General features: G+C 31.9%; 1 protein-coding gene across 1 annotated transcript; it reads left to right on the top strand.

The window, feature by feature from the left end:
- Positions 1-311: 311 nt before the first annotated feature.
- On the top strand, positions 312-11549 carry LOC148202755 (myosin-8-like). The gene is made up of 26 exons (XM_088109682.1): positions 312-428; positions 822-965; positions 1060-1205; positions 2325-2481; positions 2673-2731; positions 2848-3007; positions 3251-3400; positions 3500-3642; positions 3737-3883; positions 3987-4088; positions 4973-5030; positions 5117-5218; positions 6145-6182; positions 6356-6482; positions 6590-6760; positions 6847-6978; positions 7068-7177; positions 7286-7346; positions 7565-7742; positions 7851-8056; positions 8599-8718; positions 9634-9732; positions 9826-10101; positions 11089-11190; positions 11279-11377; positions 11445-11549. The coding sequence occupies exons 1-26, from the start codon at positions 402-404 to the stop codon at positions 11547-11549; spliced, it is 3219 nt and encodes a 1072-aa protein (XP_087965808.1). The 5' UTR covers positions 312-401.
- Positions 11550-13842: the final 2293 nt, after the last annotated feature.

The following is a 13842-nucleotide window of genomic DNA, read 5'->3' as shown; positions in this document are numbered from 1 at the left end:
CCTTTCCAGGCCTTTAGTTAGACAGTCTGTTGTTTTACAGTCATTTGTTTTACTTTGCGTCTTAACAAATATCATGCAGAAGTGCCGTTTTGTTTTTTTACTTATGTTAAGGATGCAATGTCTTTTTGAAGTTTAAAGGGTGCTTAACTAGGTGGCATTTACTATGTTGTCATGTAACAATGGCAACGTTGGCTTCATTTATATGATTGACCTTTACTTGTAATGTGGGAGCAAATTCTCACCAATTGGTTTGCATGTTCACAAATTATAAAGGCACTGATGTTCTTTTGAATGCACAGGCTGATCAGGTCAATTTTGTAGTGGGGTCCCATGTTTGGGTAGAGGACACTGAGTTAGCTTGGATAGATGGAGAAATCCAGGAATCTAACAAAGACGAGGTCATGATCCTCTTTGAATCGGACACGAGGGTGAGTCTCCTGAATGTATGGTAAATCCGTATATATGCGTCTGTAGCACACATGCACACACACAAACCTGCAAACAAAATTTTCTGTCTGGTATATGTAGTTCGTTTCTCCAATGCTTTGTACTTTTTGAGGCTATTGTGGGTGTGTGATGCATTATTATATTGGTGAAAATGAATATCACAGTATGTGATAGGGTTTGAACCTTCTCTGTGCATCTGATATTCATATCATAGATACTTCTTTAGCAAGGAATTGTGTAGTTTATCTAAAATCTTGTCAAGAAGTTTGTTTGCAAGAGTTTTCCATTGTACTTCAGAGTTAAACCAATTCACCTACACAATGAGATTATTAAACTGTCGAAAGCACTCAACACCATCTGCATTTCCATTGCAGGTTGTGAGAAAATCCGCTAACATGTATCCCAAAGATCCAGAATTCCCACCTGCTGGTGTGGAAGATATGACAAGACTGGCATATCTGCATGAACCAGGACTTCTTCAGAATTTGCAAATTCGATATTCCATAAATGAGATTTATGTAAGATGTTGAATCGATATTCCGGATGTGCTTTCTTTTGCTGTGACACTCACTGCAATGAAGCTTTAACTACTTTTTATGGTGTCGTTTGCAGACATACACGGGAAGTATATTGATAGCTGTAAACCCTTTTCAAAAGTTACCTCATTTGACTGGAACTAGTACCATGGAAAAGTATAAATGTGCGGCCTTTGGTGAGCAGAGCCCGCACCCTTTTGCTATTGCAAGTTCTGCATATAGGTACCTCGTTGCTGCTCTCAGTTTTCTATGCTTTGGTTGGTGGCTTTAACCTGTTTCTGTGCTTTAAAGAAGATAACAGGTCTAGATAATTAAGAAACAAATAAGTCCGTGTTATGGAGCGTATACCATTTGATAGTTTTTGTTTTTGGTTTTTGTATCCATCGCAACAACTTCTTTTTTGTTAAGTTGAAATCAGTGATAATCGATGTTTTTTGAGGAGTCTAGGTCCTTATTTTTGTGGAAATTTATATCTCTCTTTTGAGTATTAACCAAAATGAAAACTTTTGTGATCTATCTTTTTTTAATACATTGCCTACTGAACTCAATAATGAAATGATAACTGTTTTTCTGGTTTTATAACTTATTTTTACTGTTTCTAGTTTCATAACGTGATAGCGGAACTCCTTCACTTTTAAGGGTATGTGAGAGAGCAGAAAACAGTTATCATTTGGTTTTTAAAGGCACAACTGATTGTAGCTTATGGTTTTTAAAGGATGAAATTTGAGATCTTCAAGAATATATAGATAGTGCCTACATAAGAAGTTTAAACAATGCCAAGAGTACCTCAAGTTATGTTTTCTCATTTGGTAGTGGTGTTTTCTCATGGAATTCAAAGAAATAGGAGGTGGTAGCTCAATCCACCACTGAAGATAAATATATTTCTACTGCAGCCGCAACAAATCATGCCATTTGACTTAGAAAAGTTTTATATGATGTGGAGCAGCTACATGATGAATCTACTGCCATATGAGTTGATAATAAGTCAATTAATGCAATCGGGAAAAATCCTGTTAAGCATGGTGGAACTAAGCACACAAGGTGAAATATGATACCATTAGAGAAGTAGAAAAATCATAGGAAAACATCCTGGAGATAGCAATTCGAAGAAACAGATCTATCTTTTTGTAATACATCACCTACTGCACTCGGTAATAGAATGATAACACTTTCTTCCTTCTTGCATTGAGTAACTACACAAAAATTGTATTTCTGGTTTTATATCTCTTCTTTACCGTTTCTGGTTTCGTAGCAGTATCAAAGATTCTTGGGAATTGTCAAATGATATAAAATCATGAATAAGACGTGTCTGCATTCACTAACCAAGATAACTATCTACAGCAAGATGATAAACGAAAAAAGAAACCAATCTATTTTGGTTAGTGGAGAAAGTGGAGCTGGAAAAACTGAAAGTACAAAGATGCTTATGCAGTATCTTGCTTTTATTGGAGGGAGAGCAGAAACTGAAGGACGGTCTGTGGAGCAACAAGTTCTCGAGGTAAGAAACTAAATCTTGCCCTGTGTTCTGATTAAGTTTCTGCATTTTAGTTTTCTTGTCTAACCCCAAGCTTACTGGGCCACATATTAATCTCTCTCACAGTACTATGACTGTAAGATTAGTGATACATTCTTGAGAAATTTAATTTTGGATGTTATTACTTATTTTGCATGTTATGCACAATTGTGCAGTCCAATCCAGTTTTAGAAGCATTTGGCAACGCAAAGACAGTTAGGAATAATAATTCTAGGTACTGAGTTTGTTGTCCAATTAGATCTTTTTTCCTCTTCTTTGTAATTTCCTCTGCACCCTCTTTTGCCTAAATTGATTTAAAGTCTGTCCTAAGCTTACATAGTATAATTTCAGTCGTTTTGGTAAGTTTGTGGAGATTCAGTTTGATCAAAAGGGGAGAATTTCAGGAGCTGCTATCAGAACATATTTGCTGGAACGATCCCGTGTTTGTCAAGTTTCTGATCCTGAGAGAAACTATCATTGCTTTTATATGCTGTGTGCTGCACCTAAAGAGGTACATTATTATTCTTCCTTGTTTTGGTACAACAATGACAAAGAGGTTTAAATTTTATAAGCTCAAATTATCCAATTCCCTCGTCACTACCTTGATCCAAGTAGCTTACAGGATTCATGGTTTCATAACAAAAAGTTCATGAGCATTCTCTACATGCATATGAGCTTCAAAAGTTGGGTTTTGAAGTTTTTTTAAGTTAGCTTATGAGATTCATTGTTTTTGTTTGAGTTTTCCCATGTCTAGGAATCTGGTAAGTATAAATTGGGAGATCCAAGAAAATTCCATTACCTTAATCAATCAAATAGCATTGAGCTGGATGGGTTGGATGATTCTAAGGAGTACTTTGCAACTAAGAGAGCTATGGAGGTTGTTGGGATCAGCTCTGAGGAGCAGGTACCTCTCAGTAACATCCCCATTGGAGAGTGTATATATGTTTCTTCTTTTTTTCTATTAATTGTTTTCATTAGAAATATTTGGCATCCCTCTTCTCAGGATGCTATATTTCGAGTAGTAGCTGCAATACTTCATTTAGGAAACATTGATTTTGTTAAGGGAGTGGAAGAGGTGTTTGATTCCTGTCAGCCCAAGGATGAAAAATCCTATTTCCACCTAAAAACCGCAGCTGAGCTTTTGATGTAAGTGAAGTCGTTAATTTATTTTTTGTTTCTCTTAAAAGTTAATCTCCAAGTCTATTACTTCTATGGTTATTTATTTGTTTGTTTGTGGAAGGTGTGATGAGAAGTCCCTTGAAGAGTCTTTCTGCAAAAGCATTATAGTGACTCGTGGCGACACCATAACAAAATCACTTGATCCAAATTCTGCAGCTCTCAGAAGAGATTCATTAGCTAAAATAATTTATTCAAGGCTTTTTGACTGGTAATATATCTATGATGCTCAAAAGTTTACATATCCTTATAAAAGCTCATTTTAATGTACATGAGTTTCCCTGATTCTATTGGTGCAAACATGTGTTGTCCAGGATTATGTGCAAGATAAACGACACTATTGGGCAAGATCCAAAGTCAAATAGTTTGATTGGAGTTCTAGATATATATGGATTTGAGAGTTTCAAAACCAACAGGTGCTTAGCCAGTACCCCTTTTTTCTAGATGTTGACATGAAGTTTATTTATTTACTATAGGAACTTATGCGCAATGCATTTATTAACTCTACTCTATGTTAGAAAATAACACTCGCTTAGATATTTGTGAATATGCTTTTGATGTTTTTCCACACTATGTGTCAATAAGACACTTACAATTTATAGACTTACATATTGGCTTTTCACCTACAAAGCTATAAACTCTACCATTAGGACACCATTTATTCCTTATTATTGTCTAAAAGCCACTGCATTAATCTACTGACTCTTACACTCTAAAACTGACAAAAGTCTTAAACAAATAAACAACCTAACTAAATCTATCACATTTAAGTTTACCCTAACGCTCTCTACGTAGAGAGAATCTATTGGTTATGGATCTGTCTTCTTCACATGCCAGAGTATTTTGTTTGTCTGATTCAAGCATAACATAAATGGTTAAAAAATGTTGAGGTAGTTGTGTTAGAATTTTGGGAGTAGAAATAATTGCATTGGTTGTTGATGGCTGGAAACTTAGAAAGAGGGTATAGTTGAAAATTTTTGGAAGATGACTAGTAGATGATTGAGTGTATAATGTAGCTCTTAACGATGGTGGACGATTTTATTATTCCTATAACATGACTCCTGATAGTTCCTTGCTAGATATGTTTGTAACTTGATCTTCTCTTCCACATTACTTGAGTTGAGTTTGCTTATATATAATTTATTTTAGTAAGATTGTCCTATATTATAAACATCCTTACTTAATAGAAAACAACGAAAAACATAAAAGAAAAATAGTGTCATTTTTTGGAATTGACCCTTTTTCCTATGGTACTAACTTTTCAAACTCTCCTTTGTAATGTCTAATTGGTGGGACACAGCTTTGAGCAATTCTGTATCAATTTGGCAAATGAGAAATTACAGCAACATTTCAACCAGGTTTGATTCCCTTAGTTTGTCCATCTTGTTGGTACTCATCATCTGTTGAACAATTTCTGTTGACTCAATGAACACTTCATTTGCAGCATATCTTCAAAATGGAGCAAGAGGAATATAAAAAGGAAGAGATTGATTGGAGTTATATTGAGTTCGTGGATAATCAAGATGTTATTGATCTCATAGAGAAGGTGCAGTTCACACTTCCATCAATTTTGCCATTGTGGGAAACTTCTATCATTTTCTCATCTCAGTCTTGCATCAGATGTATTTTCATTTATATGTATGATTCTACCATGGTTTCCACTCCCATTTGGACTAAATTAATCCTGCTCGTGATAATGTGAGTGTGGTTGACCTGATGAGTTTTCATGATGCCTTTTTTGAAACATCCATTCAAATTAAATTCCCACATGTCATGATTAGCGAATAGTGATTGTTCTATTGATGTTACTGCCATCGATTTTTGGACAAAATGATGAGAATGGTTCATAGATGGCTTGCTAGTACATATAACTGCATATGTTAGGAACAAGTCAGAGAAATAACCTTTAAGAGAAGAGGGTTTAAGGTGTATCAGAAGAGGAAAAAGGAGTAAAAGGGCATTAATTCAAAAAAGAAAGAAAACTCAAACAGAGAAACCTGAGAATTTCAAATAGAAGTTTCAGAATTATTACAGAAACACTCCAGAAACCTACCACTATTCACTAATTTTCCTATCCTCCCCCCATAACCCCAAAACACACCTATATATACAAGCTTCCCAACAACATAAGATTTTACAGCTGTTTTAACAAACACAAACAGTTGTTTTTTCCTTTTTCCTGGTTTCTTCTTTAATAGAACTTTGTAATAGGAGGTGGTGTCCTGACAGAAGTTATGAATATATTTTGTAAAACTGAACACATTCCATTATAAAGGAGTAAGCTCGTTTGTAGGGGTGTTTTGTTCTGTAATAAAGAGAGGAAATTCAGAATCTTTTCCCTGTGTTTACTATTGTTTCTTGTTAGGCTTTAACATTTTCTTTTCTGAAAAGAGTATGTATTTGAACTTTACTGAGATATACTTGTTTCTTTTGTATTTTACATTTCTAATTGATGTACACTTGTAACTGCAGAAACCAGTTGGCATTATTTCTCTCCTGGATGAGGCCTGGTATGTATTTCAATACTGAGTGGCTCAAACACTTGACTGTGGTTATTCAATTAGATACGGATTGGTTAATATTATTCACTTTTGCATTAAATATACTTCTATATAGATATGCAATGGCATCTGCATATGCATGACCTTTGAGATTGTGAGGTTGTCCTGCTTATTCTTTGTAGTATGTTTCCAAGATCAACGCACGAAACATTTGCTGAAAAGCTGTATCAAACCTTCAAAGACAACAAACGCTTCAACAAGCCAAAGTTCTCTCGCACTGACTTCACCATTAAGCATTATGCTGGTGATGTAAGTGAAGTACATTTTTGTCTACATAGTTTTCTCAAGGGCTAACTATTATTTTCATTTCATTCACGAAGAAAAAAGGCTTAATATATGATGGTTTTCAATTCCAGGTCACTTATAAAACTGATCTTTTCCTTGATAAAAATAAAGACTACGCTATTCCAGAGCATGCTGACATACTCAATGCCTCCAAGTGCTCCTTTGTTTCAGGGTTGTTCCCACCTTTACCTGAGGATGCTACAAAATCGAAAAAGTTCTCTTCAGTTGCCACTCAGTTTAAGGTCTGTTTTGTTTTGCCAAGTATATATATGAAAATTATCTCTGCCTTGTATTCATCTGCATTATGCTTAATGCACGTATTACAAAGCTACAACTGCAATCTTTGCTTGAAACACTAAATGCTACCGAGCCACACTACATTCGTTGTGTAAAGCCAAATCATCTTCTGAAGCCAGGGATATTCGGGAACAAAATTGTGTTGCAGCAGCTTCGATGTGGAGTAAGTTCAATGCCATTTTGGCTGTGTTCTCTTGTCTGACATGAGTACTGTGGCCAAGTGACTTGAGACTTTGCGGATGCCATTCACAGGGAGTAATGGAGGCAATTCGGATAAGTTGTGCTGGATATCCTACTAGAAAGAAATTTGATGAATTTGTTCAGAGGTTTAGCATCCTGGAACCTGAGGTTCTGAAAGAATGGTATTTTCATGCATACCTTTCCATTTTTTGTTTTGCCTTTTCCAGTCATTTAGATGAATCTGATTGTGGAGTATTTGAAACTGAATAACAATAACCATACATTCTCAGCCCTAATAGGAAGACTGCTTGCAAGAGGCTTCTAGATAGAGTCAATCTTAAAGATTATCAGGTGCCAATTTATCCAACTGGATTTTTTATTCATCTCAGTTGTAGCATTTACATTGCATGCTGGTTTGCTTTAACATGGACTTGAAATAAAATGTTATTCGGAATAAAACAAGTTAACTGCTATTGCATTGCTTCTATGTGCTTCTGTGATTGCTTCATTTAAGATCATAAAAGGAAAAACAATAAAACTCTTGCTGACTGAACTATTTCCCATTGCAGATTGGAAAGACAAAAGTGTTTCTGAGAGCAAGTCAAATAGCAGAACTAGATGCATGTCGTGCAGAGGTCCTGGGAAGATCTGCAAGTGTCATTCAGAGAAAACTCCGCACGTTTCTCTGTCAGAAACAGTTCATCTCATTGCTGTTGTCTGCCATAGAACTTCAAAGGGTTGCGAAAGGTGTCATTTATGTGAAGCTTTTAGGACTATTTGTAGTGTTTTACTATGTAATCAGTGAAATGTTATTGCATGTTGATTGTATATTTATGTGCTTTGAATTTAATGTAGGACAACTCGCACGACATCAGTATGAATGCATGAGGAGAGAAGCAGCTTCTTTGAAAATTCAGAAAGATTTCCTAATGCATGTTTCCAGAAAAGCTTACAAAAGTATTTATGCCTCAGCTATTTATATTCAAATTGGTTTGAGAGGGATGGTTGCTAGAAATGACCTTAGATTCAGAAAACGATCACAAGCTGCAGCTGCTATACAGGTAGGATACTATTTATAATATATATGAATAAAACTTAGATACCGATAAAAAGTGGACTTTAAGTCTAACTCAATTCCACAAAATCGGCTTGTAAGGTGAGACTTGCACCACTTATATATTATAAATTAACCTTATTTCTAGTCGACGTGGAACTTCCAACATAAATACATTGTCGTATCTAAGTTTTACATTGACTAGAAATGAAAAAACTAAATAAAAAATAACATTTTGGATTAGAAGTAGTGTTTTATGTCAGTTTGGTTCAAGTTTCATTGGTATTATATTTCTTCAGTTATCTTTGGTTAAAAAAAATAATCATTTATAACTAGAATCTCAACTGAAATTTTAAGTCTTTCACTTACCCTTTCAATCATTGTAACATGGTATTTTATAATGAACAAGCACGAGGTTAAAGCATCGAAGGTGTTGGGCAACTGTTTAATCTCACTAGTAACCATATATTCACATGGTATGATGTTTGGTGCATTATATATAAAACATGATAAATTTAATGTGCTTTTTCTTTTGTCTTCTTATTATAGGGTCTATATAGAGGTTATATTGCTCGTACTTATTTCCAGAGGTTAAAGAAAGCAACAATTTTCGTAGTGTGTTCCAGGAAGAGAACAATGGCTCGGAGAGAACTTCGAAAGCTTAAAATGGTGTTCCCTCTTCCCTCTTGTTTAGTTTTCTTCATTCTTAAAGCATTAGCAAATTCCTATAGTATTTTTCATTTTAAAATTAATCAGCATTATTAATCATTTTTCATAAGAAATTGGTGAGCTTTGTTACCATAAAATTCTCTACATCTCTGATACTATATATATATATATATATATATATATATATATATATATATATATATATATATATATATATATGTGTAGGAAATATAAATTAATAAATTTATGATAAATTTAGATGTTTTTAATTAAATTTTGTTGGTATATTAAGTACTCAATTTTTTAATTGAGTTTTTACTATTTAAGTTTTTATTAATTAGATGGCGTGGTTATGATTTTATTGTATCATCTTAATTACTTCTCTCTACATGTTAAGAAATGTTGCACATATAAATATTGTTGTTATCATGAATAATTTTTATTATTTTTTTAAAATAGATTGGATAACAAGTAGGTTTCATTAATAATAGTGATGAAACAATCTTTTCATAATTCTATGTGATGATATGAAAGTTATTAGGACGAATAATGATCCAGTTATTCAACACGTTCTCAATAAAAACAATAAAAGTTATTTAATCACTTTTAATTATCATTTTATATTTTAACCATAATATTATTTTTATATTAATTATTAAATTTTACATTTACAAGTGAAAACAAATAAATAAAACAGTCATATCACACAATTAATATTAACAAAGACTTAACTGGAAAATATATAAGTTTTAATAAAAAGTTAATTAAAATGCTCAAATTTATCAATAAATTTAAACTTACAAAAATAAGAAATCCTCGACCATTGGCAAACTATAGTTTTTAGATTTTTCATTGTGGCTCTTTTACTTTCCTATCTATAATTAATATATATTTTTAAATTTGAACTTAGTGTAGGCTGCCAAAGAAACAAAGGCACTTGAAGCTGCAAAAAATAATCTGGCAAAGAAAGTGAAAGATTTAATTTCGTTTCTAGAGGAAGAGAAGACAATGAGGGTAATTTATTTATTTACAGTAAATTAAAATAGAAGCATGAAAGAGTTTATCTCCAACATGCTAAATGTTTTGTCTTTTCATTATGATATTGAGGAAGCTACGACACAAGAAAATGAAAAACTACAACATGCTTTGCAAGAGAAGGAGGTACAATTGGAAGCCAAAACACAAGAAATTGAAAACCTAAAACATGTTTTGCAAGCGAAGGAGGTTCAGTTCGAAGAAATCAAGGAAGCCAAGAAACAGGAAACTGAAAAACTGCGGCTTGATTTGCAAGAGATGGAGTTTCAGTTCCAAGAAGCTAAGGCAGTGCTCACTGAGGAACTAGAGACTGCCATGAAAGTAGTTGAGCAACCTCAAACTGTGCAGGTATTCTGTTAATTATTCATACCTTCCTGTTGCTGCTAATCTTGTATTGAAAGAGAATATTAAGATGGATGGAAATAAAAAACTGTTAAGAAGTGGACAGCGTGAGACTAGACGTTTATAGGTAGCCTAGTGGGATGAAACAATATATCCAACAAACAAATATGTTCTAATCATAGTTCTAACACTATGTTAAGAAGTGGACGTTAAACCTAATCCAATCCTACGAAACCGACTTGTAAGGTGAGGTTTACACCAACCTATACATATTATACATTGGTTTTATCTCTAGTTTTTAACAAACACTTAATTTAACCAAAATAATCTAGAAAAATTAAATATTATTTTTCTTTTCACTCGTTAGTTTTCTTTTGGAATGAGTAATAATACTCTTTGTACATGTATTTATACATAATACAAAGAATATAATTCTCACGTCTTATTTACTATATTTACGTAGTGCTTTCAATTTATTGGTTTCTAATTTCTCTCTCCAATGCTTCTCTACCAAAATTGTTTGTTCATCAATTTTAATAATCTCTTACTTGAAAACTAATTTCAATTTGTTTACACACCTTCATTAGTGCAGTGAAATTCTAATTTTGTTCCTTATTTTTATATTCGTAATAGAAACTTATAAAATAAGGGAGTTTTAAAAATTATTCTATTTGTCCTTATTAATATTTTGTTAGAATCGTCCTGGGTCAGAATTGTGTCAAAGATTAAAAAATCATACAAAAATACTGTATGCGTGTGAATATTGAATACGTATTAGAATCATAAACACAACATTTTAAGGGACATACTCAAATTTTCTAATTAACTAATGTGAAAAAAATAATGAAGTGTTTATAAAATTGTTAAAACAGATAATCCGACTCGATCCGATTTGATCTATCATGAGTTAGTCATTTAATGAGTTAATTCAACCTGATTCACTTGTTAGTATTTGATATTGAATTTTTATGTGTTTATTTTTATTCTGTGCAGGAACTGGTGAATTCATTCGAAAAGAAAATTGGAAGGGAGTTACCTACAAATGTTACTAACGATGAGTTGAATAACCTTACTTTAGAAAATAAACGTATTAAGGTACAAATCAAATACCAAGTATTTGAAATTTATGCATTCTTGTAATTTTTTTATTATTATTATTATCGTTATTTTTTATGCTTTACAGGAACGCATTAAATTGTTGGAAAAGAAAACTACTTTACAAGAGTTTCCTGTTAACGATGAGTTTATCTATAAGCTGATTTCAGAAAATGAACACCTTAAGGTACAATTTAAATAACGTGTTTGAAATTTTACATTATTGTATACATTGTTATTGTTATGTTTTACAGGAACAAATTAGTTCATTGGAAAAGAAAATTACACCGGATTTTCTTGTCAATGCTGCTGACGCAATCAATAAATTTGCATCGGAAAATGAACATTTGAAGGTATAAATTAACATTAGATATCTCTTGTTAAATCTAGGTTTAATAGCATTTCTTTTCTATATTTATAATAATAATATTATAAGAAAACACAATAATAAAAAATTTGTCAGTAAAATAGTATTTATTAACAAGTTTTATTTATGAAAAAAAAGCTGTCAGTAAAATATAATTTATTGATGAATTTTAGAATTTTAATTCTTAATGAATATTTTCACTTACAATTGATTCACAGGTCATGTATAACTTTTATTAATTAGATACTTTTGTTAGTAAAATGATTTCAAAGTTTTTGCTTTAGTTTTGATAATGTGAAAGTAAAATTTGTTGGTAATTGAATTTTTTGAAAATCTATTAATAATTAAATTTTTGAAATTTCATTAAAAATCGTATTTTTTAAAATTTGTTGATAATTTCGTTGGTAAAAATGAGTTTTAATTTTCTCACTAAATATGATGAAATATGTCTTATATATTAAGTGGAGATGAGTGAGAAGAAAAAAAGGAAAAGAATGAGGAGAAAGAGAAGAAATGGGAAGGAAAACAATAAGGAAGAGGAGAAGAAGAGAATGAATAGGAGGCAATGAGGATTGTTATCGTAGTGGTGACGATAGTGATAAAGGAGAAGGAAGAGGAGGAGGAGGAAGAACCAAAAGTGGTGTACACAATAACAACGATGATAACAACAACAAATGTCGGTGACAGAAGAAAAAGAAAAAAAAATAAAAAGAAAAAAATGAAAAAGAAAAGAATGAGGAAGGAAAAAACCAAATATATCAACGATTATTTACTGACATTTCTAATTCGTCAATAAAAATTATCAACTAGCATTTTATCAATGATTTTTTTTATGTTGGTAATCTTGCTTGATTGAAGAAATTTTGTGCTTACAAATGAATTTTTTTCCCATTGATAAGTTCAGGTTTTTTTTTATAGTATAATGATTCAAAGTTTTTCTTTTTATTTTTTTTTTCTCAATGTGATGCCATATGTTTTAAAATGACTCAATGTGATTCTTTCCGTTAATCAATGTTAACATAGTTTAAATCACCCACGCTTTACGTTTTTATTGTTCAATCCCAAGAACAAAAAGGGATGAATGATATTAATGTCATATTTAGTCTTTTTAAAAATATATAGAGACCATATTGAGTACAAAAAATAGAAAAAAAAACATTGAGTTAAAAATAGGGAGAAAATGTTGAATTATTATTATAAATATAAGGAAAAAAATGCTATTAAACCAATGCAAAAACATCCTTTAAACACATCTCCTTTATGTTCATAACATTTTCATATTATCTAATTCATCTTCATTTTCTCTTGGTTGCCATTACTACCAGCCACAGTACTCACAACTTTCTTCGCCACGCCACCAAGCCTACTCTCTTGAAATATCTCTTCGGCACCATTATCGCTCTCGTCCTTCTCCATCTTCTCGTCCACACTCGAGGTTTCGTACTAACAATGACCTTCACCGGCATGCCATTGTTCCCAACACACCACCTTTGCAAGCTTCTCATCTCATTTCTTCTAAAAGTTTTTTGTCGTCATTCCATTTAGGGTGTTTTTTTAATTATATTTTTCTTTACCCTAAGATGTTATTATTGGCAATACTTGCTCTAAGTTATTTGTTTCTCATTGTTGAAAAAATACGTAGCTAAAATGTATTTAATTTGTGTTAAAAATATACTTAAAATGTATTTCATTTTCATTAATGTTAGAATCTAGAGATCTCATATTGATTAGAAATAAAATAGATTTACACTATATAAGTGGTGTAAATCTCATCTTACTAATCAATTTTGTAATTTTGAGTTAGACTTAAAATTTATTTTCTAAAGTAGAACAGAAAAACAAGAATAAATTGACATATTTGAATATTTACATGTTGCTTCTAAATTATTCTTATTAGAACTTTTTATCTTGAATAGAAACAATACAAATGATGTGAACTTTAAAAGAATACACACAGTACTAGAAAATTAATAATCTTCATGTGATATTTGAAACATTAACTATAGGACATTATTTGTAATGTTTAACATGAATACATAATGACACCTTAAAAGTTATTTGAAAAAGTAGTTGTTAGGAGTAAAATTTTCATATAGTTATTAGTGGTATTAAAACATGATATAGAANTGGTAGGTGTTGACCATTTTTCTCTGGTCCATCCTTGATACTTTATGTTGGTGATGTTGTACTTACAGTGTATGGTTTTTATCAATGGTGTTATAAAAAGAGTAAATTGTGTAGATTTAAATCTGTTTTAATTAGACAAATGTATTTAATATTGGCTT

Source organism: Vigna umbellata, chromosome 3 (genome assembly GCF_029865625.1).
Source record: "Vigna umbellata cultivar VRB3 chromosome 3, Vumbellata_1.0, whole genome shotgun sequence".
Lineage (NCBI taxonomy): Eukaryota > Viridiplantae > Streptophyta > Magnoliopsida > Fabales > Fabaceae > Vigna > Vigna umbellata.
This window is presented reverse-complemented; position numbering and strand designations above follow the sequence as displayed.